The 22,672-nt window shown below is 30.9% G+C and overlaps 1 protein-coding gene across 2 annotated transcripts in view; it reads right to left on the reverse strand.

Moving 5' to 3' along the window:
* LOC142324215 (uncharacterized) overlaps window positions 1–12,185 on the reverse strand; it is a 23,471-nt gene extending 11,286 nt beyond the window's left edge. Inside the window, exons 1-3 of one of the 2 annotated variants that reach the window (XM_075365016.1) lie at window positions 12,095–12,185; window positions 10,396–10,548; window positions 9,460–9,609 (exon numbers count right to left, since the gene is read on the reverse strand). In XM_075365016.1, coding sequence (XP_075221131.1) covers window positions 9,460–9,609; window positions 10,396–10,545 — 300 coding nt within the window. In that variant the 5' untranslated portion in view covers window positions 10,546–10,548; window positions 12,095–12,185. The other variant, XM_075365018.1, reaches the window with a different exon arrangement.
* Window positions 12,186–22,672: the final 10,487 nt, after the last annotated feature.

The raw sequence follows: 22,672 nt of genomic DNA on the forward strand, positions 1-22,672 counted from the left end.
TTTCCATTCTTTAAAGAGTAGCTTGCAGGACAGAATCATTTTTCAGTTACCATATATCTTTGCAAATCATTTTTGACAATAAATATTATAATATTAAAATGTATTAATATCAAAGTATCAAAATGTGTCAGAAGACATAAAATATAGATCTCAACTCGCTGATGAGCATCCTGTTGAGTGTTTACGAACAGAATATCATCATACTGATCTAATAATTATGAGGCACTGGTCAATGAAATGGAATGTCAAATATCACATTGATTTTTAGATTGATATTATTTATATAAATATATATATATATATATTTAATATAATATGAACTTTGTAAACATTCATTTAGCGCAAAAATTTAAACAATACTTTTTATGAATTTTATTTGTAAAAATTAAAGATAGAAACAGATATCAATTTGTGCATATGTAAACATAAAATTGCTTTGATAAGATATGTAGTACCTGCTCTGCCAGTATTTCAGAATATATTGATATAATAAAATTCAAGGATGGGAATTTGAACCCAGAAGAGCAAAAAAGAAAAGTTTTTCCCCCATCTCTTTATGGGGATTTGATTAAGATAAAATACTATTAGAAAGTATCTTAGCTATCAAAGTTGAATTAAATTATGTGAAGAAATCTACTTATAAGTTTTCAACAATGGCCTTTTTTTATGTTTTTAGCTTAACATTATTTTATAAATAAATATTACTTTTCCGACAAATATGGCTAGAACAGCTATATTGAAAGGTGAAGTAAAATGATCATGTCAAAGATAGGGTATTGGGTTTTTTTCTGTAAATTTGTACGTTTTACGGTCAAAAAACACAATATATGTATGTATCGTACAACTTATTCTAAAGTCAAGGCGTTTTAAAAATTTTAATAAAAATACACAGGTTTTTTAATATTTTTTTTTTTGTATCGCATTCTGTGAAATAGACAACTATTTTTTAAAACATTATGTTTTTTAGTCAAGTAACCAGAGGCTGGTAAAGCCAATCACATCGTACATACAATAAGAGTGGCAGTAGCTGTATTTGTTGGGCTGCCATGCCATATACTGCCTGCACTTTTGATATTCACATGAAGATTACACACACACACACACCAAAAATCAAGTATAGGTAAGAAAAATTCTAAAAATAATAAATTACATTTAACTCAATTTGAACCTTTAAACTCAAAATTTAACAGAATTCTTTCTTAGTGCTCACTTACATTGTAAGAAAGACATGTATACAAATTTCCTTAATTTCAAATTAATCTTCATCAGGTATTTTTAGAAGTTTTTTATAAATGACTCTCATGCTATTTTATAATTATAGATATATTTGGATACAGTTTTTAATATTCTTTCACAATTACTTCTAATATACTCTTAACTTAATGAACATCTTAGTAACAATGTCTTAAACTTGTAGTTTTCATTTGTTATGTATTAATAATAGGAAGTCTAAAAAGTAATGAATGTTTTGCACACTATATAGTTTAATGTCCTAAATCTCAGGGTATATGAGTTGCAGTGATTCAGGCCGAATGTTATTTGACAGCTGGCAGTTGAAGCTACTAGATGTGCAAAAAATGTTGCAATTCTTATACTTGGACGTAAGGTATTGTGCTATGAAAATCAGTGGATGTTCAGCAAAACTGATGAGATCTTACAATTTTATTTCGATAAAGATGCAAATGCTGCGCAGAACCGTCAAGAAACTTGTGCTGTTTATGGGCAAGATATGTCATCAAACACAACAGCCAAAAGATTGTTCAGTCGCTTTTGTTTTGGAAATTGTTATGTCCAAGATGCTCCTTGCAGTCGAAGACCAACAACAAAATCACAGAAAAAGTGAGTGATATTCTGGTAAAAGTCTAGCCATGCGAGCCTTCATGACATTGTCAGTGGCCTAACACCCATCACCAAACACTGTTAGTCCAATCAGAGAAAGCTGGTTACAAAAAGAAGCTTGACATTTGAGTACCACATGATCTGAGTGAGAAAACTTTACTCAATTGAATTTCTATTTGTGAATCTCTACTGAAACGTAATAAAACTGAGCCATTTCTGAAGCCAGATGATCATCAGTGATGAAAAGTGGATAACCTAAGAACACAATGGTGAAAAAGATTGTGACTGAAGCAAGGAGAAACTCCATAGTCTGTGACAAAGCCCACACTGATGGCCAGGAAGATTATGTTGTGTTAGGTGTAACTAGAAGGCCATCGTGTCTCACAGTCTGGTGCTACCAAGCAGTATGATAGACTCAAACCTGTACTGTTGGCATTTAGTGTGACTGCACTTATCAATAAATAAAAAAAAACGGCCAGAATTAGTAAATAGAAAGGATGTCATACACCATACTGATAACCGCCAGAAAGCGACATCTTTAACAACCTATCAACAATTGCAAGAACTTGACTGGGAGATTTTGATGCGTCCATCATATAGCCTGGACCTACACCGTTAGCATAGCACTTGTTTCAGTCTCTGCAATAATTCCCTGAATGGTGTTAAATTAGTTTCAAAAAAGGCCTTTGAAAACCTTGTAACTCAATTTTAAGAACGGAAAACTTAGAAGTTCTATAGTGTAGGATTTATGGTGTTGACAGAAAAATGGAAGAAGGTTATCAAAAAATATGGTCCAGGTAGTCTCAAAATGTAATTTTTCAAAAACAATAAATGTATTCTACATTTTGGATTCCAAAGGCTCAGTACTTTTTAGACAACCGGAAATAAAGAAAATACGAATTATGTAATATGCAAGTTATTTCAAAGCTTTATTAACAGAATGTACATATATAACATAAATGGTTCCAAATGATCTTGTTTATAACCTAATTAGTTTAGAGTAGTATATACAATAATGTAAAAAGAAAAAACTAGCCACAAACTGCAAAGATCCTATAACAGAGACAATTTATACCACTTTGTAACCTAATTTGACTTTTCAGTAAAACTTTCTAGATAAAAATTACAAATGAAATTTTCTAACCCGTATGAATAGAGATGTCTTTTTAAACTATCCCTGTGACAAAATGTTTTCTTACAAAAATTACAAGTAAATTTCTTCTCACCATTATGAACAGACAGATGTGTTTTTAAATTAGAGCTTTCATTAAAAGTTTTTTTACAAAACTTTCTCATTTGTATTAGTAGAGATATGTGTTTTTAACTTACTGCGTCGAATAAACGTTTTTTTAGAAAAATTATATTTTAAGTTTTTTTTTACAACATGAATAGATAAGTGTGACTATAATGTAGATCTCCGAGTGAAAGACTCCTGACAAAGAACACATGTGTGAATAGGAAGATGAAAAGATATAACATTCCTTTCTTTAACACGTTTTTCTGTAATTTGCAAGCACTTTTTTTAAAAGAAAAACTGTTAAAATCATCATATTCTTCATCGATGACATTATCACAAATGCAATTATATTTTAATTTATTGCAAACCACACAATTTGATGTCTGTAAACTACTTTCAGTAATTCTTTCCTCCACATCATCGATAATTTCTTCAATAAGATAAAAAAAAAAAATGTAACTGTTAAGTTAAAAATGTATCGGAATTGACAAATCTACAAATTGACAACTTTATACTTTAATATTAAATATCTTATGTTCATATTTAAGGAAGCACAATATATTTGTTTCAATGTAGCAAAAATAGAAATTTCATTAGTACAAACAGTTAAAATATAAGGAACAAAATTTAACAATCCCCAAACTACATGCTACTAAGCATACAAACTAAAACTGGTCTGACAACAGACAATTTTATAATGGCAAATAAAAAAAAAATTACTGTAGATTAGTTCTGTTAATATTAACTGAAAATAGAAACCTGGCAATAAGTGTAAATATTTTCCAAACTCATCCCCAGATAAAGATATTGGTCATTACATTTGTTCTTAAAAAATCAAACAAGAGTAATAAGATCGGTTTATCATTTTTATTAGATTTTCATCCGCTGGAAGAACTGAATGAAATGAAAAATAAGAGAAAATAGGTTTAGTACTGGATGGGTGAATCAAGTTAATAATGAAAGAGTCATATACTGAAGATCCAAAATTATATTAATTGATCATGAAAATGGGGCGTGAAATGTTAGAAGTCAAAAAGGTTGGTAAGTTAGAAAACTAAAGAGGGAAATGGATAGGATAAATGTAGATGTAGTAGGAATTAGCGAGGTTCGATGGGAAGAGGAAAAACGACGTCTGGTCTGGTGATTTTAGAATAATTGACTCAGCTTCAAATAATGGGCAGGCAGGAGTAGGTTTCGTAATGAACAAGAAGATAGGGAAGAGAGTAGAGTATTTCAAAATGCAAAGCGATAGAATCATTGTAATAAGGATAAAATCAAAACTTAAACCGACAACGATTGTTAATGTCTATATGCCTACAAGCGCCCATGATGATGATGATGATGATGTAGTGTATATGAAGAAAGGAAAAGGCAAGGAAGGAAATATAGTTGGTGAATACGGGCTGGGCAAAAGGACTGAAAGAGGGGACTGACTTAGTTTAAAAATCATAGTAGAAGAAAATACACATGGAAAAAGCCAGACGATACTGCAAGGTATCAGATAGAATCTATCATGGTTAAGCAAAGATTTAAAAATCAACTCGCTCACTGCAAAACTTACCCTGGAGCAGACATTGATAACGACCATAATTTAGTGATAATGAAATGTAGATTGGGGTTTAAAAGCCTGAAGAAAAGGTGTCAGATGAATCAGTGGAATTTAGAGAAGGTTGAGGAAGAGGAGGTAAAGAATTTTTGAAAAGGACATCACAAGAGGTCTCAGTAAAAAATATAAGGCAGGAAATGTAGAATAATGGGTAAACTTGAATAGGAAATTCTTAAATCAGCAGAAGCTGAACTTAGGTGGAAAAAGAGAACTGGTAAAAATCCTTGGGTTTTAGACGATATATTGCAACTGATGGATGAACGTAGAAAATATAAGAATGCTAGTGATGAAGAAAGTAAAAGGAACTATCGACAATTAAGAAATACAACAAACAGTAAGTGCAAACTAGCGAAAGAAGAATGGATTAAACAAACGTGTTCAGAAGTGGAAAGAGAAACGAACATGGTAAAATAGATGGAGCATACAGGAAAGTTAAGGAAAATTTTGGGGTACAAAAATTAAAATCCAATAATGTGTTAAACAAAGATGGTACACAGATTTATAATACGAAAGGTAAAGTCGATAGGTGAGTGGAATATATCGAAGAGTTATACAGCGGAAAATGGTGTTATGGATTATACAAACTGGTGTGTAATATTTATGAAAAAGGGGAATTTCCGTCAGACTTCAAAAAAAGTGTTATAGTCATGATACCAAAGAAAGCAGGGGCAGATAAATGTGAAGAATACAGAACAATTAGTTTAACTAGTCATGCATCAAAAATCTTAATTAGAATTCTATACGGAAGAATTGAGAGGAGAGTGGAAGAAGTGTTAGGAGAAGACCAATTTGGTTTCAGGAAAAGTATAGGGACAAGGGAAGCAATTTTAGGATGAAAGAAGAAGAGGATGAAAGGGGAGAAACAATACTGAGATCTGAATTTAAGAAAGCATTAAAAGATTTGAATGGCACAAAGGCTACTGGAATAGGCTATTTACCTGTAGAATTACTGCGCAGTGCAGGTGAGGAAGCGATTGATAGATTATACAAACTGGTGTGTAATATTTATGCAAAAGGGGAAGTTCCGTCAGACTTCAAAAAAAGTGTTATAGTCATGATACCAAAGAAAGCAGGGGCAGATAAATGTGAAGAATACAGAACAATTAGTTTAACTAATCATGCATCAAAAATCTTAACAAGAATTCTGTACAGAAGAATTGAGAGGAGAGTGGAAGAAGTGTTAGAAGACCAGTTGGTTTCAGGAAAAGTATAGGGACAAGTGACGTAATTTTAGGCTTCAGATTACTAGTAGAAGAAGATTAAAGAAAAATAAACCAACATACTTGGAATTTATAGACCTAAAAAAGCCATTCGATAATGTAGACTGGAATAAAATGTTCCGCAATTTAAAAAAATTAGGGTTCAAATACAGATAGAAGAATGACTGCTAACATTTACAGGAACCAAACAGCAACAATGATAATGGAAGAACATAAGAAATAAGCTTTAATAAGAAAGGGAGTCAGACAAGGATGTTCCCTATCCCCGTTACTTTTTAATCTTTACATAAAACTAGCAATTAATGATGTTAAAGAACAATTTAGATCCGGAGTAGCAGTACAAGGTGAAAATATAAAGATGCTATGATTTGTTGATGATATAGTAATTCTAGCTCAGAATAAAAAGGATTTAGAAGAAACAATGAACGGCACGGATGAAGTCCTATGCAAGAACTACCACAAGAAAATAAACAACAAAACGAAAGAAATGAAATGTAGTAGAAATAACGAAGATGGACCACTGAATGTGAAAATAGGAGGAGAACAGATTATGGAGGTAGAAGAATTTTGTTATTTGGAAAGTAGAATTACAAAGATTGACAAAGCAGGAGCGACATAAAATGCCGAATAGCACAGGCGAAACGTGCCTTCAGTCAGAAATATAATTTGTTTACATTAAAAATTGATATAAATTACAGGAAAAGATTTTTTATAGTATACATTTGGAGTGTTGCTTTATATGGAAGTGAAACTTTGATGATCAGAGTATCTGAGAAAAAAAATTAGAAGCTTTTGAAATGGGGTGCTATAGGAGAATGTTAAAAATCAAATGGGTGGATAAAGTGACAAATGAAGAGGTGTTGCGGCAAATAGATAAAGAAAGAAGAATTTGGAAAAATATAGCTAAAAGAAGAGACAGACTTATAGGCCTCATATTAAGACAAGGAATAGTCGCTTTAATATTGGACGTACAGGTAGAAGGAAAAAATTGTGTAGGCAGACAACATTTGGAATATGTAAAACAAATTGTTAGGGATGTAGGATGTAGGGGGTATACTGAAATGAAACTACTAGCACTACAAAGGGAAACTTGGAGAGCTACATCAGACCAGTCAAGTGACTAAAGACAAAAAAAAAGTGAACATCACTTCGAGTTAATTGTGGATTTGTTGTAGTATCAAAGCTACAGTTCATTGTGTCAAGGTTTGGGAAAAACTCTTGCACAATTTTGGCCAGACAATGTAATAAAACAATACAATAGCATCTTAGCATGTAATTTAACACCTGAGATCCAAATTCAATACCACATCATTTAGAAAAAATTAGTAGATTATGAAGTTACTTATTTTTCTTCAACAATCAATATTGATCAAATTTCGAGTGATGATGAAAGGATCTCTTTATAAATAAATTATATAAATTTCTTTGCTAAGATCTCTAAAATTGGTTAAGAGGGCAAACCAATCACTACGTTGATTGCGTTTTAAAGAAGGAGAGAGAATTTTTTTCACCCTTACAACTCACACAAAGAACTCACGCATTTTTTCACAGCTATTTTAGTGACAAAATTTTGAGTAACATTATTAGCATCTTTGTAGACAAAATATTCAGAAGTTATCACATTCTTTAAATTAAATTCATTGCTACCATCTAACTTGAAAATATACCATTCTAAAGCACGAGCTCTAACAGGAAGTTCATAATCCAGTGTATTCGAAAAGTATCTACACACCTACATAAAAATGATTATAGGTTGAGGGATTTTATTCTGTGTTAATATGAATAATGTTTTCTACAAAGGTTTGTAATTCTGTATTGAATGCAGTTAGCTTCCATGACCCAATCAGGATGTTGTGACAAGAATATGTGTCAACTAAAGAAGATACGACTCTTTCTTGTCACTGTTTGTTCATTGTATTTAAATGATTGAGGCTGTCTTTCCATGTGCACACTGAACAGTGAATATTTCTCATTTAATACATCTTCATAAGCATAATGGGTATATACAGACAATGAAAGATTAGTATTTTATTAGATTTCCAGGTACACTGGTTCCTAATCGATATGGCGTAAGAACACTAATCGAAGACTTTGGGGAGATTGGATCAGTAAAGAAATATGAGTGAAGTGGTAGACCATAAGTACTCGATGAAGACGTATCGACTACTATGTGATGTAGTCTTAACAAATCCGTGCAAAAGTTAGCTTAACAGAAAAACAGCTGCAACAAGGCAATTTGTAATAAGCTCAGTCTTGTCCCATATAAAGCGATTCAAAAGTTATTGGCCAGAGACTGTGCAAAGAGAATTCAATACTAGGAATGGTTTCAACAGTTTCTAGTGGATGTTTGTGAGCTGCCAACTATTTAAGCACAAATTTAATTTATACTACCATTTAAATATGAATTCAATTCTCTGTGAAAAGAAACTCTAAGAAATTAACCTTGTTTTGAGAAAGCTGATACTTTGCTAAAAAATAGTAGCATTTCAATATATTCTACTAATTTTCAGATTTATATCATGCAATAGTCATATTTCTATTGAATAATCATTTTATTATAATTACAGATTATAATTTAATACACATGAAAAAAAGATTCCAATCCATGAGTACTGAAAAACCCTAGAGAAATGGCATAAAACCACATTAAAAAATCCCAAGGAACCCTCAGAAAACTCATAAATACCACACTAAAAACTATACAAGAAGTACAGATTTTGGAATAGTAGGCTCATGGCTGTTACCAAAGACCAATAGGAATGGTATTAAGAAGTACAATATTTCTTACGTTTATTGATTTTATGGATGTTTCATAGCAATAATGCAACATGCTGTCTGTTGGGAGGTAAACAAACAATTTTTTCTGGCTGTGCCACATTTACAGTATCATAAGAGACACAATGAAGTAGTTTCTCTGAGGACAATAATGTTCTTTATATAACTGGTTTCTGTGAAAAGATTATAAATTTACTTGCAAGAATATATCAGCTGCATTTCAGTAGGTTTGTTATGTGATGAGAAACAGCATATTTTGACACTATAAAGATAGAAACAAGAAACATTTATTGATTTTATGGATGTTTCATAGCAATAATGCAACATGCTGTCTGTTGGGAGGTAAACAAACAATTTTTTCTGGCTGTGCCACATTTACAGTATCATAAGAGACACAATGAAGTAGTTTCTCTGAGGACAATAATGTTCTTTATATAACTGGTTTCTGTGAAAAGATTATAAATTTACTTGCAAGAATATATCAGCTGCATTTCAGTAGGTTTATGTGATGAGATACAGCATATTTTGACACTATAAAGATAGAAACAAGAAACCTCATATAAAATCTCACTCAGAATGGTTATTCTTTATCAAAAGCCACGAGTTTTCGTAGCTTTTGGAGTGATGTGTGACTTCTCAATCCTACAAATACTGTTTTATCATTTCACATACACTTTGGTATCACTTTTTTTAAGCTTTTAATCAAAATAACTAATTATTAGATATTATTTAGAATGCTAAATATTAGGTAAACCATCAAATAGTAAATGAAAATATCTTACTTGTCTAGATGTTGTCAGTTTATCATCTATCATAGCAACAGGAGCAATCAAATGTACTGTTCGCTCTGTTTCATGCTTGATTTCTTGTTTAATACTGGAAGATAATGGATCTTCATCAAAAAATGAACTATCAGTTTGTGCATCCATACTCTGCAGCAAAATATAAAGTAATAATAATAATAATTTATTATCTTTATATAATTAACATCTATTAATAATATATCTATTTTTCTTACAATTATAAAATAAATTGATTTTCATAGAAATAACTCATCTGTGTGAGTACATCTACAATAATATTCAACTGGAATTTGCAGTATATAATCACACATGATAGTGCAAGAAAAGGGAAATATTGGAGGCATTGGCATTAAATTAATAGATCAATAGAAAAATGTTTGCACAATCTAAATTGTTTGGTAAAAGATACAGGTTGCTGGTGCAAATATAAAGAAGCACATCAACCTTGTTTGGAAACAAAAATTGCAGTGACATAGAATAAGGATTATTGAAACCTATAACAAAGTTTCTTGTAACTGAACATGCTTCATAAAGGCAAGGATAGCTTTGTACTCTTTTAAACATTTATATAAACAATGTTAAATGTGGGTATAAAATGAATTAGTCACCTTTGTTTAAGGCATGAGGCATCTGCTCACTGTATTTTATTTGTTACGTATTGTTGTACAAAATTTATCTACCATAAAATGTTAGATGCAATTTGTTAAACAAAGCTATTTAACCCCTTATACTCCACTAATAAATGTTTTTTACACTATAAATGAAAATATCTCTTGTCAGACATGAATGCTCAATAATATGTGGGCTAAAAACAGTAAAAAAAAATATCTTTACGAACAGAAAAATTGAAAAGTCTTACAAGAACTAGCTTTTATGTTTTTCACTTAAGCCAAAATAAAGAAGAAAATAGGTTACTTGTTTAAAAATTGTCAATTTATCATCATCAGTCTTGGCAAGATGTACAAACAAATATTCTTGTTGCCCAGTTTCATGCATGTCTTCTTTTTTAATGGGCAAGGATAATGGATTTTCTTCCAAAACTGAATCGTTAGTTTGTGCATCCATACTCTGCAAAAAAAATATAAAAATATATTAATATCCTACTACAAAAGTGTGACTTAAAATAAGCATGTTAAATGAAATATTACTGAAACGTAACATCTGATGAAGTCAAGAGCTTGGAACCAAATATATTGTTAAAGATAATTTAAGATATGTTATGTATAAAACTGGGTTTTAAAGCACTAAAATGCATCAGTTATGTATGGAAATGATTTGCTATACATATAATTTATATTTATAACTAAGACCACATGAAAACCAGAGTTTTATGGTATAACTGAATTTCTAAATCTCCAAAAAATCTTTATGAGTAGGCAATAACAGTAGAGGTGATGGTTTTTTATTACCTATATTGATACAATTTTTTGCAAAAGAAAACCTAAATATAGACTATATGCTATGTATATAGACTATGATGCTAAATTAAACAAGGATTATTGCATGTTTTTAAAGTACTAGTGGAAGTCAATTCAGTTGTATTAAAAACAAAAATTTAATTTTTAGACAATCAAAAAATTGTCAGAAGAAAAACATAATTAATGAGTTAAGAAGCCAGTAACATAAAATAAGGATATATAACATGAACTATTATCAGAACGCGAGTCAAAAGTGAGTGTCCTAACCTGACCCTAGTTATAGCTTTGTCACATTAGACATGAAAACTTGTAAAACTGCAGACTCTCATATGCCATTATCAACCAAACCAACCATTAATAAACACATTACAGATTTTTGCATGAAATATTCAGGAGCAGCATTCGATTAACTTAACATCTAAATTTATTACAGTGTTTCTGGTAAAGCCAGACTGCATTAATTTTCTGTGGTACAAAGAAGCCACTGTGGAAAAGTTAAAAATTTAACATAAAAATATGAGATTATCTCTTCTTATAGAAAGTTTATGAGAACCTTCTACAACTACCTTTTACAGAATTGAACAATCACAACAAGTACATCAAATTTAATCAAAAATATAATTTATATGTAGGATATGATTTCAACTGAAAAAACACAAGCACATCGAAATCTGCCTATTTCCATAAATATGTTTAATGCTTTAATTATACTTGTTTGAGAATACTTCAAACTATTTCGCCTACAGAATAATTCTGAATATCTCTCTCTTGGTGTTCACGACTAATTTCCCGTTTGCTAATGCTCTGACTCCGTCCCTAGTGAGCTTCCGTAATTTCACAAAAAGTAACATAGCGATTTCTTACCTTCTGGGTATCCAAATATGATTAATTATTAAATCTGTTATTATAAAGTTTACTATATTATATTTAGTTATATTAATATACTTACGACACGTAAATAATACATACATCTTTCACTCTGTAAAAATAATTTTAATGACTACCAAACACCACACAGATCACAGAATAGATTTCATATATATATATATAACCGAGGGTGTAAACAGTGACAGCACATGGTAGGAATGCATATCAGTTATACTACTGTGCTATTGGGGTGTTCGTAATCATACACCACAGTCTACAATATCACTCGGACCCATTATTTCACAAAAAAATAACTAAACTTTTCTTACCTTCTTTTTTTCTAATATATTCAATATTAAATAGGTTACTACGTCTAGGTTACTAGGTTAATTACTACGTCATTTTTAGTTTTTGTTGTATCGCATCAATTCGATTTATCGATGTATGTAGATTATCGATGTAACTTTTGGAGCCAGTCAATAAAATCTGTTTTTAGTATTCTATTCAATTTTCACTTTTGTCTTTGTTATTTATGTTTTAATTAATAAATATTTTTCTACAATTTGAATACGCGCGTCTTTAATTAAATAGAGACATAAAACGTTGCTACGAGGAGTAATATTTGTGTACAAAAAAAGTAAAAAAAAAAGCTTATTGTTTTTACACGTTCAAACATATTTGAGTCAAACTATCGACATTAAATACATGAATAAAAGTTTAATTGAATAACACTTAATAATTTGAATAATATTTATTTTATACTGTTAAAAATGATTGAAATATTCGTCATATAAAACAAGTTCATAGAATATATTTTGAGTATGTTTGTTCCATTAATTCTTCGGATGACGATTTAATAGGCAGGAAGGTTACCGGCGGCTTGTGAAAGCATATATATGATACAAACAATTTTATTTTATGATAGTCCATTTTATCAAAAATTTTGTTTTGTTTATGAATATGAACAACAATATTCACTGTTTGAAATATCCGTCTTCAAAAATCCGTGTATATAATTATACATTTAAATATATATTTTAATGTTTGTGTGGGGGGAAGATAGCATGATTTGTAAGGTCCTCCCTGTAATCTCATGCAAACTAACAGTAACAGCTCGCCTCCTTAATAACATGTTGAACTACAGAATGTAACAAGTTATCATGGGATCCGATATAAGCTCACCCAGGAAACTCAAGAACGACCTGCCACAAGGATCGGTACTTGTGCCTCTCATTTCAGCTTCTGTGTTGCAGACATGCCAGAGACAAGATCTAAAATGCATGGCTACGCCGATGACTGGGTGCTAACAACAAAATATAGATTGTTTGACGAGTCGGAGAAGGTCCTGATGGCTGACCTGGAGAAACTGGAAAAGTACTTCCGGAGATTGCGCCTCCAACCAAATGCTAGTAAAATAGAAGTGTCACGCTTCCCCATCGGCTTAAAAAGCCGATGACTGGGTGCTAACAACAAAATGTAGATCATTTGAGGAGTCACAGGAGGTCCTGATGGCTGACCAGGAGAAAACGGGACCACAGAGCAGACTAACGAAATCCCATGTAATACTCAAAAGCGCCGGGTTTTGACTTGCCACATAAGACTTGGTCAACGCTAAACAGAGTACAAACTCAGCATGGTAGATGCGCCTATTTCCTGTATAAATGGGGTAAAACACCGACGCCACTTTGTGAGTGTGGTGAAAATTATACTGTTAAACACATTACAGAAGTTTGCTCTAGGACAACTTATGAAGGGAATCCTGAAGATTTCCTGATGACAATTCCAGAATCAGTAGCTTATATTAATTTGTTGAATGTTTGTTTGTAATTTTTTACTGTAATTGGTGTTGCATGTTGGAGCCATACACTAAATAAATATATTAATATATATTTATTCCTCCTCTATGAATCATGAGACCTTGCCGTTGGTGAGGGGGCTTGAGTGCTCAGTGATATAGATTAGCTGGACCGAAGGTGCAACCATATCGGAGAGGTATCTGCTGAGAGCCAGACTAAGGAATGATTCCTGAAAGAGGGCAGCAGCTCTTTCAGTAGTTGTTAGGGGTGGGAGTAAGGATGACTTAAACGGCCATATCAACATCACTCAGTACTCTGAGTACTGCGCAGCTGAAAGCAATGGAAAACTACAGCAGCTTTTTTTCCAAGAAAATGTGGATCTCTGCATTTTCATATAGCATTGATGGAGGCGCCTTCCTTGGTAAAATATTCCGGAGGTAAACTAGTCCCCCGTTCGGATCTCTGGGTGGGGACTACTAAGGAAGGGGTCATCAGAAAATTAAAAAATAACATTCTACAAGTCGGAGCGTGGAATGTTAGAAGTTTAAAAAAGGTTGGTAGGCTAGAAAATTTAAAAAGGGAAATGGATAGGATAAATGTGGATGTAGTAGGAAGTAGTGAGGTTCGGTGGGAATAGGAAGGCGACTTTTGGTTAGGTGATTTTAGAATAATTAACTCAGCTTCAAATAATGGGCTGGCAGGAGTAGGTTTCATAATGAACAAGAAGATAGGGAAGAGAGTAGAATATTTCAAAATGCATAGCGATAGAGTCATTGTAATACGGATAAAATCAAAACCTAAACCGACAACGATTCTTAACGTCTATATGCCTACAAGCGCCCATGATGATGGTGAGGTAGAGTGTGTATACGAAGAGATTGATGAAGCAATTAAACACGTAAAAGGAGATGAAAATTTAATAATAGTTGGAGATTGGAATGCAAGCATTGGAAAAGGCAAGGAAGGAAATATAGTGGGTGAATACGGGCTGGGCAAAAGAAATGAAAGAGGGGACCGACTTATAGAGTTTTGCACGAAGTATAATTTAGTAATTGCCAACACCCAATTTAAAAATCATAATAGAAGAATATACACTTGGAAAAAGCCAGGCGATAATGCAAGGTATCAGATAGATTATATCATGGTTAAGCAAAGATTTAGAAATCAACTCGTTGACTGCAAAACTTACCCTGGAGCAGACATTGATAGCGACCATAATCTGGTGATAATGAAATGTAAATTGGGATTTAAAAACCTGAATAAAAGGTGTCAGATGAATCGGTGGAATTTAGAGAAGCTTAAGGAAGAGGAGGTAAAGAAGATTTTTGAGGAGGACATCGCAAGAGGTTTGAGTAAAAAAGATAAGGTAGAAAATGTAGAAGAAGAATGGGAGAATGTTAAAAAGAAAATTCTTAAATCAGTAGAAGTGAACTTAGGTGGAATAAAGAGAACTGGTAGAAAACCTTGGGTTTCAGACGATATATTGCAGCTGATGGATGAACGTAGAAAATATAAGAATGCTAGTGATGAAGAAAGTAATAAGAACTATAGATAATTAAGAAATACTAAAACAGGAAGTGCAAACTAGCGAAAGAAGGGTGGATTAAAGAAAAGTGTTCAAAAGTGGAAAGAGAAATGATCATTTGTAAAATAAACGGAGCATGCAGGAAAGTTAAGAATTTTGTGGTACATAAATTAAAATCTAATAATGTGTTAAACAAATATGGTACATTGATTTATAATACGAAACGAAAGATCAATAGGTGGGTAGAATATATTGAAGAGTTATACAGAGGAAATGAATTAGAAAGTGGTGTTATATAGGAAAAAGAGGAGAAAAGTTAGGAGAAACAATACTAAGATCTGAAGTTAAGAGAGCATTAAAAGATTTGATTGGCAGAAAGACTCCTGGAATAAACGGAATACCTGCAGAATTACTGCACAGTGAAGGTAAGGAAGCGATAGATAGATTATATAAACTGGTGTAGAAATAATGTAGATGGATCACTGAATATAAAAGTAGGAAGAAAATAGATTATGGAGGTAGAAGAATTTTAATATTGGGGAAAAATATAGTTAAAAGAAGAGACAGAGTTGTAGGTCACATATTAAGGCATCCTTGAATAGTCGCTTTAATATTGGAGGGACAGGTAGAAAGGAAACGTTTTGCAGGCAGGCAACAACGTTTGGAATATGTAAAACAAATTGTTAGGGATGTAGGATGCAGGGATTATACCAAAAAGGAATGACTGGCTCTAGATAGGAAATCTTGGAGAGTTGCATCAAACCAGTCAAATGACTGAAGACAAAAAAAGGTTTTAAATAAAACAACAGTCATTAATGTTTCATATGGTGCTACTGTACTCTATGTACAATGGCGACTTTGAACAAAGTTGTTTGGTGTTCTCACAACAATGTTGAAATGACGAAAGCTCTGCCCCCCCCCCATAATTTACTTTTAGATGTTGTAGGCAATGGAGATAAGTTTCAAATATTTGTGCTATATTAGGTAAATAAATAAAGGTGTAGTAGGGGAAGATAAATAAATTCACTTAATACTTGTATGGTTTTATAACATGTCCATTATTATTATTAAATATTTACAAACAAATATTTGTTATAAGAAAATAAATATTGGTTGATTATTCTGATTAAACTATAATATGTTCTCACAAAACAATTTAAGCACAAACCATGGAAGCAAAATTAACTGTTCTGCCATTTGCCTTACAACCAAGGGAAACCATGGAAAAACCTTGGTCAGAACATCTACAATATTTTAAACCGTACAGCATTATGAAAAAATAAACGTTACGATCAGAAATAATTGTACGTTCTTCCAATTATATTACATTCTGAAATAAAATAAATTGAGAAAGAAAAATCTCATATTTTTTTGAACATATTCTCGTCAGGAAGGAGCCCTACATTAGTTAACATCAAACATTTACATTGTCTTTAATCATTCACGATTATAAATACAAATTCAGAATAAACCCTTGTTTTGATATACATTAAATTAGGTTTTAATACCTTAATGTATACTTACTGGGCAACATGAAAGTTTTTATTCATAATATTTGTAATTAACACTAAATATTTTTAGTTTTTCTTTTATAAAAGAAATAACCATTTTCACAATTACATAAATAAATAGTATAAAAGTAATTAAATTAAAAAAAGTTTTTCAGTAATAAAATAATTGTTAATATAAATTTAACACAAGAAAATCAGAAAGAAAGTAACCAAATAAATATAAAAAAATTATTGTACTTGAAATAATAATTAACAATATTACCTTCTCTGTCGAAAAAAAAAATTAATTTTACATAATATAAAACTAAGAATTATAATCTTATTAAAAATTTCTGCACAATATTTCCAAATAAGGATTTATAACATTACAATACATTTAATAATAAAACAATGTGAATTAAAAAGATAAATTAGGATTTTGTTTTCATTTTACTTGAAAATCTGATTTTCTGTATTAATTTTAAAAATTATTTACTAATAATTTTATATTTAAATAATTTCCTAATGTTTTTACATAAGATTATGTTATGCCCATATGTTTAGTAGTGACACAAAGTCATAGAAAACGATTCGATATGAAATCAGTTTGAAAGTATATTCTTCTGCAACCTCAAAATGTTAAACCTTGTTCAAAGTTTATAATCATGATCTCAGTAAGACAGATAAGAGTACAGCCTGTTACTGGAATAAAAATTCATTTAACTTAATGTACAGAACCTTTTCACAGTCGTAAATGACATTTTTGTAATTTCATGAGCTGAATAAATATTTTAGAAGATGGTAAATCTAAATATAAAATGTCTAATTGATAGTATTTGGAATGTAGAGTATGCCAACAAGTCTTTAAGTCTGCCTCATCAATTTCAGTGAATTTAAACATCCAACAAATCTTTTATTTTAAAGAAGTAATTTTCAATACATCGACAACAGTATTCAAAAGAATCAATATTTTAAATTGTAAATAATATTACTGTAATACAACTCACTTGAATTTACACTGTATTCTTAAATTAATGCATCTTCTTAAGTTAGTTAATTTGTAAATGATTTTTATATTAAGTACCTTGTAAGAAGCTTTTTAGTTAATCTTTAATACCATTGATATTTACAAACTGATGAAGGTAACAAAAATAATTATAATTCGATGAAATTTGCGATTGTCATATGAATCAACTAAACACATGTTATACGACGATTTGGTTCCTTAATTTCTGAACCTGATTATCATATAATGAAATCTTAACTATAAGTGCTGTACTCACTCTGTCATGATTATCTTATATTTGATGAAATCTGCAAACATATATAAATAGTCTTTTAAATAATTGTGTTAGAATCAAAATTGATAAAATAAATGTAATAGATAATGTATCCATCATTTCCCTGAGAAATGGAGCAGTTATGGAGGTTCAGATTCCTCGCCACCAAGATCACCTGATCTAACACCTTTTAGATTTTTGCGTTTCAGGATGCATGAAAAATATTGTATATAAAACAAAAATACATTCTAATGAGGAATTAATTGTTCGCATTATGGATGCTGCCTAATAACTTAAGGATAGCCCTGAAGAACTATGAAGAGCAGCTACAAAAGCAGTACAGAAGCGAGCCAAGAAATGTTTTGAAACTGGCAGGCTTGTTTTTGAATGTTTATTATAAACTGATAGGTATGATCTTCTGTATTGCTTCTAAATAAAATTCTAATTTTTCTAAACTTTCTTTGTTTTATTCGAATTATCTTACACCATTTTGTTCATAATTAAGTTCTCTACAAGTTTTATTTAAAGGTTTTAGATGTTTATTACACATTTAACAAAGTTATTGTACGTCAAACATAAAAACGGGGTTTTTACCCTAATTTATTGAATTTCATCCCAGATTCCTTAAAAACTACTGCAGATACAGTTGTGGTAGGTATTTTATTTAATTTTTAAGATAAAAAACCATTGAAATCACTAATTCTGCCCCGTAATCAATGTCCAAAAAATTTCAGTATGACCTGTTTCACCGGGGTTGCTGAAGTCTGAGTGAAATCTGTCATTAGCCGTTACTCACAAACGAAGCATTTTAGGGCATACATTTATATGAAATTTTCCATAAATTTAAGGTGTAGAATATGTTATGAAAATCCCGGGAGAACTTTTTTATACACTCTGTATACAACTTGATTTCAATTCCTTTTTTTCTTCTTTTTATCAAATTTAGCTTCTGGGAATCACAGTCGGGTATTACTTCTGAGGATGATATGTGAGTGTAGTCTAGTTCAGTTTTAGGTCGACCATTTCTGAGATGTGTGGTTAATTGAAATCCAACCACCAAAGAACACCGGTATCCGCGATCTAGTATTCAAATCTGTATTAAACTAACCGTCTTTACTAGGATTTGAATGTTGGAACTCGCGGCTTCGAAATCAGCTGATTTGTGAAGATCGCCACTACAACCACCCCGTGGGTGTAATGTCAATTTCAAAAAAAAAAAAAAAAAAAAAAAAAAGGGCAAGTTGGCTATAGTTTCAAACGTGTAAACTTCCATCTTGAATATATTGTTATGACCAACCATTATTTTCCTATTGGAGCTAAAGAACATATTAATAAAATAAAGAAAGGCTGTTTCGATAAATCCAATTATGCTAATCACATTTTATAAAATAAACATAATTACAACTAATTATTATAAAAATAATTACAAATAATTTTATTAAAATATTAGATTTTTCCACCGATTATTATAAAACAAGCAATCTCAAAACATTATTGTAATAACAATAAATTAATAAAGGAACATATCAAATTTGAAGATGATTTTCTATTTAAATTAATAATTATCAAGTTGCCTAACTTATTTCCCTATATAATGACCCGCGTAGGTAGGTTATTTAGTGTATAATTTTTTATTTACGTTATTAATTTTAACGTTTTAAATTACAAAAAAATATGTCTCCTGAGGATTGTCGAATAACCCAAAGCCCTAGGGATATAATATGAATTGTTGGTAAGGGTGATTTTTTTATTATAACAAATTATTTAACCTAACTTGCTACTTTATAAATAAATGTTTTTTTTTCTGATCTGAATAAATATAAAATTTGAAAAAAATTATAGTTGTATTTCAAGTTCATTTTAATTATTTAATCAAACACATGAAATAATATTAATGTAAATACATCAATAATATGTTACTACAAAATAATTAACTGAAAATTATTTCGAGCATATACTTATATCTGTACATGTTGAAGTGATCGCAGATAAATCATATGTTTGTCCTTTTTTTAATTCATCAACAGAACAATATTGTTTTTGAAAAAGTAAATCTTTTAATTGTAAAATAAACTGATTGTACAGTTACCTTTCTCATAAAGTATGCATCGCTAATGATCTAAAAGCCCATTTTTTTTCTCTTAAAAGCTCATGTTTTTAGGAAGTCCAAAAACTGGACATTACACATTATACGCGAAAATATTTAATCATAATATGTATTCATAATGATTACAAGCTTAGTGTTTTGTAAAGGTTCTTCTGAGTAAAACGGTTCACTCCATTTTGTTAAACAAAATCAATTTTATCATCCCACAAGAATTTATCAAATAAAGAACCCAGACGATTTGCTTTACGGACAACAAAAATAGTATCTGTATCATTAATGGGAATTCTGGACATTCTATCTGCAATGTTATGTTAGATGGTTACAATCCATCTAGTGAATAATTTTTTTTATTAAAACATAATTTTAAGTTAAGGCAGAAACTACATGTAAGTGCAAATACACAAATTTTTAGTGGATAAAGTAAATTATTTACTACCGTAATTTGCAGGTAAGTTGCAATTAAAAATCACACCTGAAAGTGAATTAATGATTTAAAGGGTTTTCGTCTGTGTGAGCTTTATTCTCTTAACACTTAGCTCTAGCAAATTTCTCTTAATGCTCTAGCAAATTTTGTAAATTCTGCATAAGAATATCGGTGGTTATAAATATCATTTCCCAACAGTGAAAGTGGAGATGTCAGTCTTACCCCAAAAAATATAAAAACTTTCTCATGAAAATTAAACAGATCGTTAATCTCTTTGGTAGATACATTAAAACCTGCCACAATATGCTTCACCTCTTATATGAAGTAATTTGAAAGAGTTAACCTGGAACTTTAGATGTTATCCAAATTAATCGCTTCATTACTAATATTGTATTGATTTTAAAGACAAATTGTTATTCATACAATGGAATTTAATTACATTCATAAGCCCTACATAGAGCTAAGCCTTAAATATTATAATAAAATAAATAAAGATTAGTAGAATCATGAAGATGAGTTAATCCCAAGTTTTCCTAATTCTTTTAAATGCTTCAACTTAAAAAACCTATGAAACTTTTTTTTCTTCTTGCTAGAGCCCTTCTAATCTTTCCTTACACATGTCTTCCCTTCCGTAAGAGCTGATGGACATTCTTAAATGTACATTGATGATACCGCTTTACTTATTGCATGTTTTATACATTGTAATAATTAAATTGAAAACTCACCTTATAGTTTCCTCCCCAATCTAATTTGATGAAAATGACAATTCTATTTATGATTAAATTCTGGGATAAAAGTCCTCCATCTGACATTGCTGAAAAAGAAAACTTACCAGTTTAGTTATGATTAAATTACAAATAAGTAACAAAGTCTGTAAGTTGTATTAGTATAATTTTTTGTTTACCAATATTTAGTTAACACATAATTTAATCCGCCTTAAAATGATAAAATTTAACTTTATGCTTTTTGTTATGAAGAAATTTGGTGAATTAAATTATAAGATGTGTAAATTTCATCAAGACATCTAAGTTTAGTCTGTTGTGCTTTTAATATAATAATTTGCCTGCGATATAAGTCTCATAAGCAGACAGATATCACTCTGTTAAGGGGCCATTAAGAAAGTAGTTATTGCCTCAGCCTAAGAGATAAATCCAGAATTTTATCAAAGACACAGCTCAAAGATGTAATTGATATTCATGGAATCTATTTGGGGAATAAGGGATTCTAATAGACTCAAGGAATCTAGTTCACTATAATAATTAATATTTTTATGTCTCTGAAGGAGTCATAACTCAACAGATAACCTGACATGACATATCTATTTCCAAAAAAACGCTGAACAATCTTAATAAAAACTGAACATCAATAGTTAGGCTTTCTGAGGAAAATGGATATTTTAATGGTTTTCCTGATGCCTTTCCCACAAAAATTATTGCATACCAGCACGAAGCTGACTTAACTACAGCTGATATTCAGCCCTGAAATTGGCCCTTTCACTCTGTTCATCACATTGACTGGTTGTATAGTGTCATCATAAATTTAAAGAAATGGTATGACTTGTATAGCCCAGAAGTCGCAGATCAGGAATTTCCAATGTAATGACTTGTTCAACCACTTATCCATTCTGTTTAGTGGTAAAGGAGCAATTGATGAAAGACATGATGATATTGCAGTTTCCAACTGTGAGATGTGTTTTGTGATCATTTTTGTGACCAAGCATACAGTGAAACTAAAATCTGTAGATTATAATCTCATGTTTATACTAATATTATGAGTGACGTAGTCATGATTTTTTTACTAAAGTGAAACTTGGCAGTTTTTATTAATTTGCCCTAACATTGCAGAAGAACAGCTAAACAATGGTTTGTAATCAATAATTACTTAAACCGGATTGATATTTAGATATTTATTTTAAAACATGAAGGCAGGAAATCCCACTAAAAGGCAGGAAATCTTTCAGCTCTACAAGCAACACCTTCGCTCCATTCACCACTGGGACTGGTCGCATATGAAAATCATTATTCTTAATGAAATAGAAAGCAATTGTACCTCTTATCTCTTTTGCGCTTTATATTCATCACTACATTGTGATTATGACAGATTATGTAATTCAATAACTGTTAGCAGACTACTACAGAATAATGTAGCAGAAGTTACAACTTCTGCTACGTCACAGAAGATGATTCGCGAAATGTACCTCACAGTTGGGAACAGTAACATCATGTGTTTCATCGATTACTCTTTTACCAGCATTAAATGAAGGAACATATAATTAGATTATGCAT

This window comes from Lycorma delicatula, chromosome 4 (genome assembly GCF_047948215.1).
Source record: "Lycorma delicatula isolate Av1 chromosome 4, ASM4794821v1, whole genome shotgun sequence".
Classification (NCBI taxonomy): Eukaryota; Metazoa; Arthropoda; class Insecta; order Hemiptera; family Fulgoridae; genus Lycorma; species Lycorma delicatula.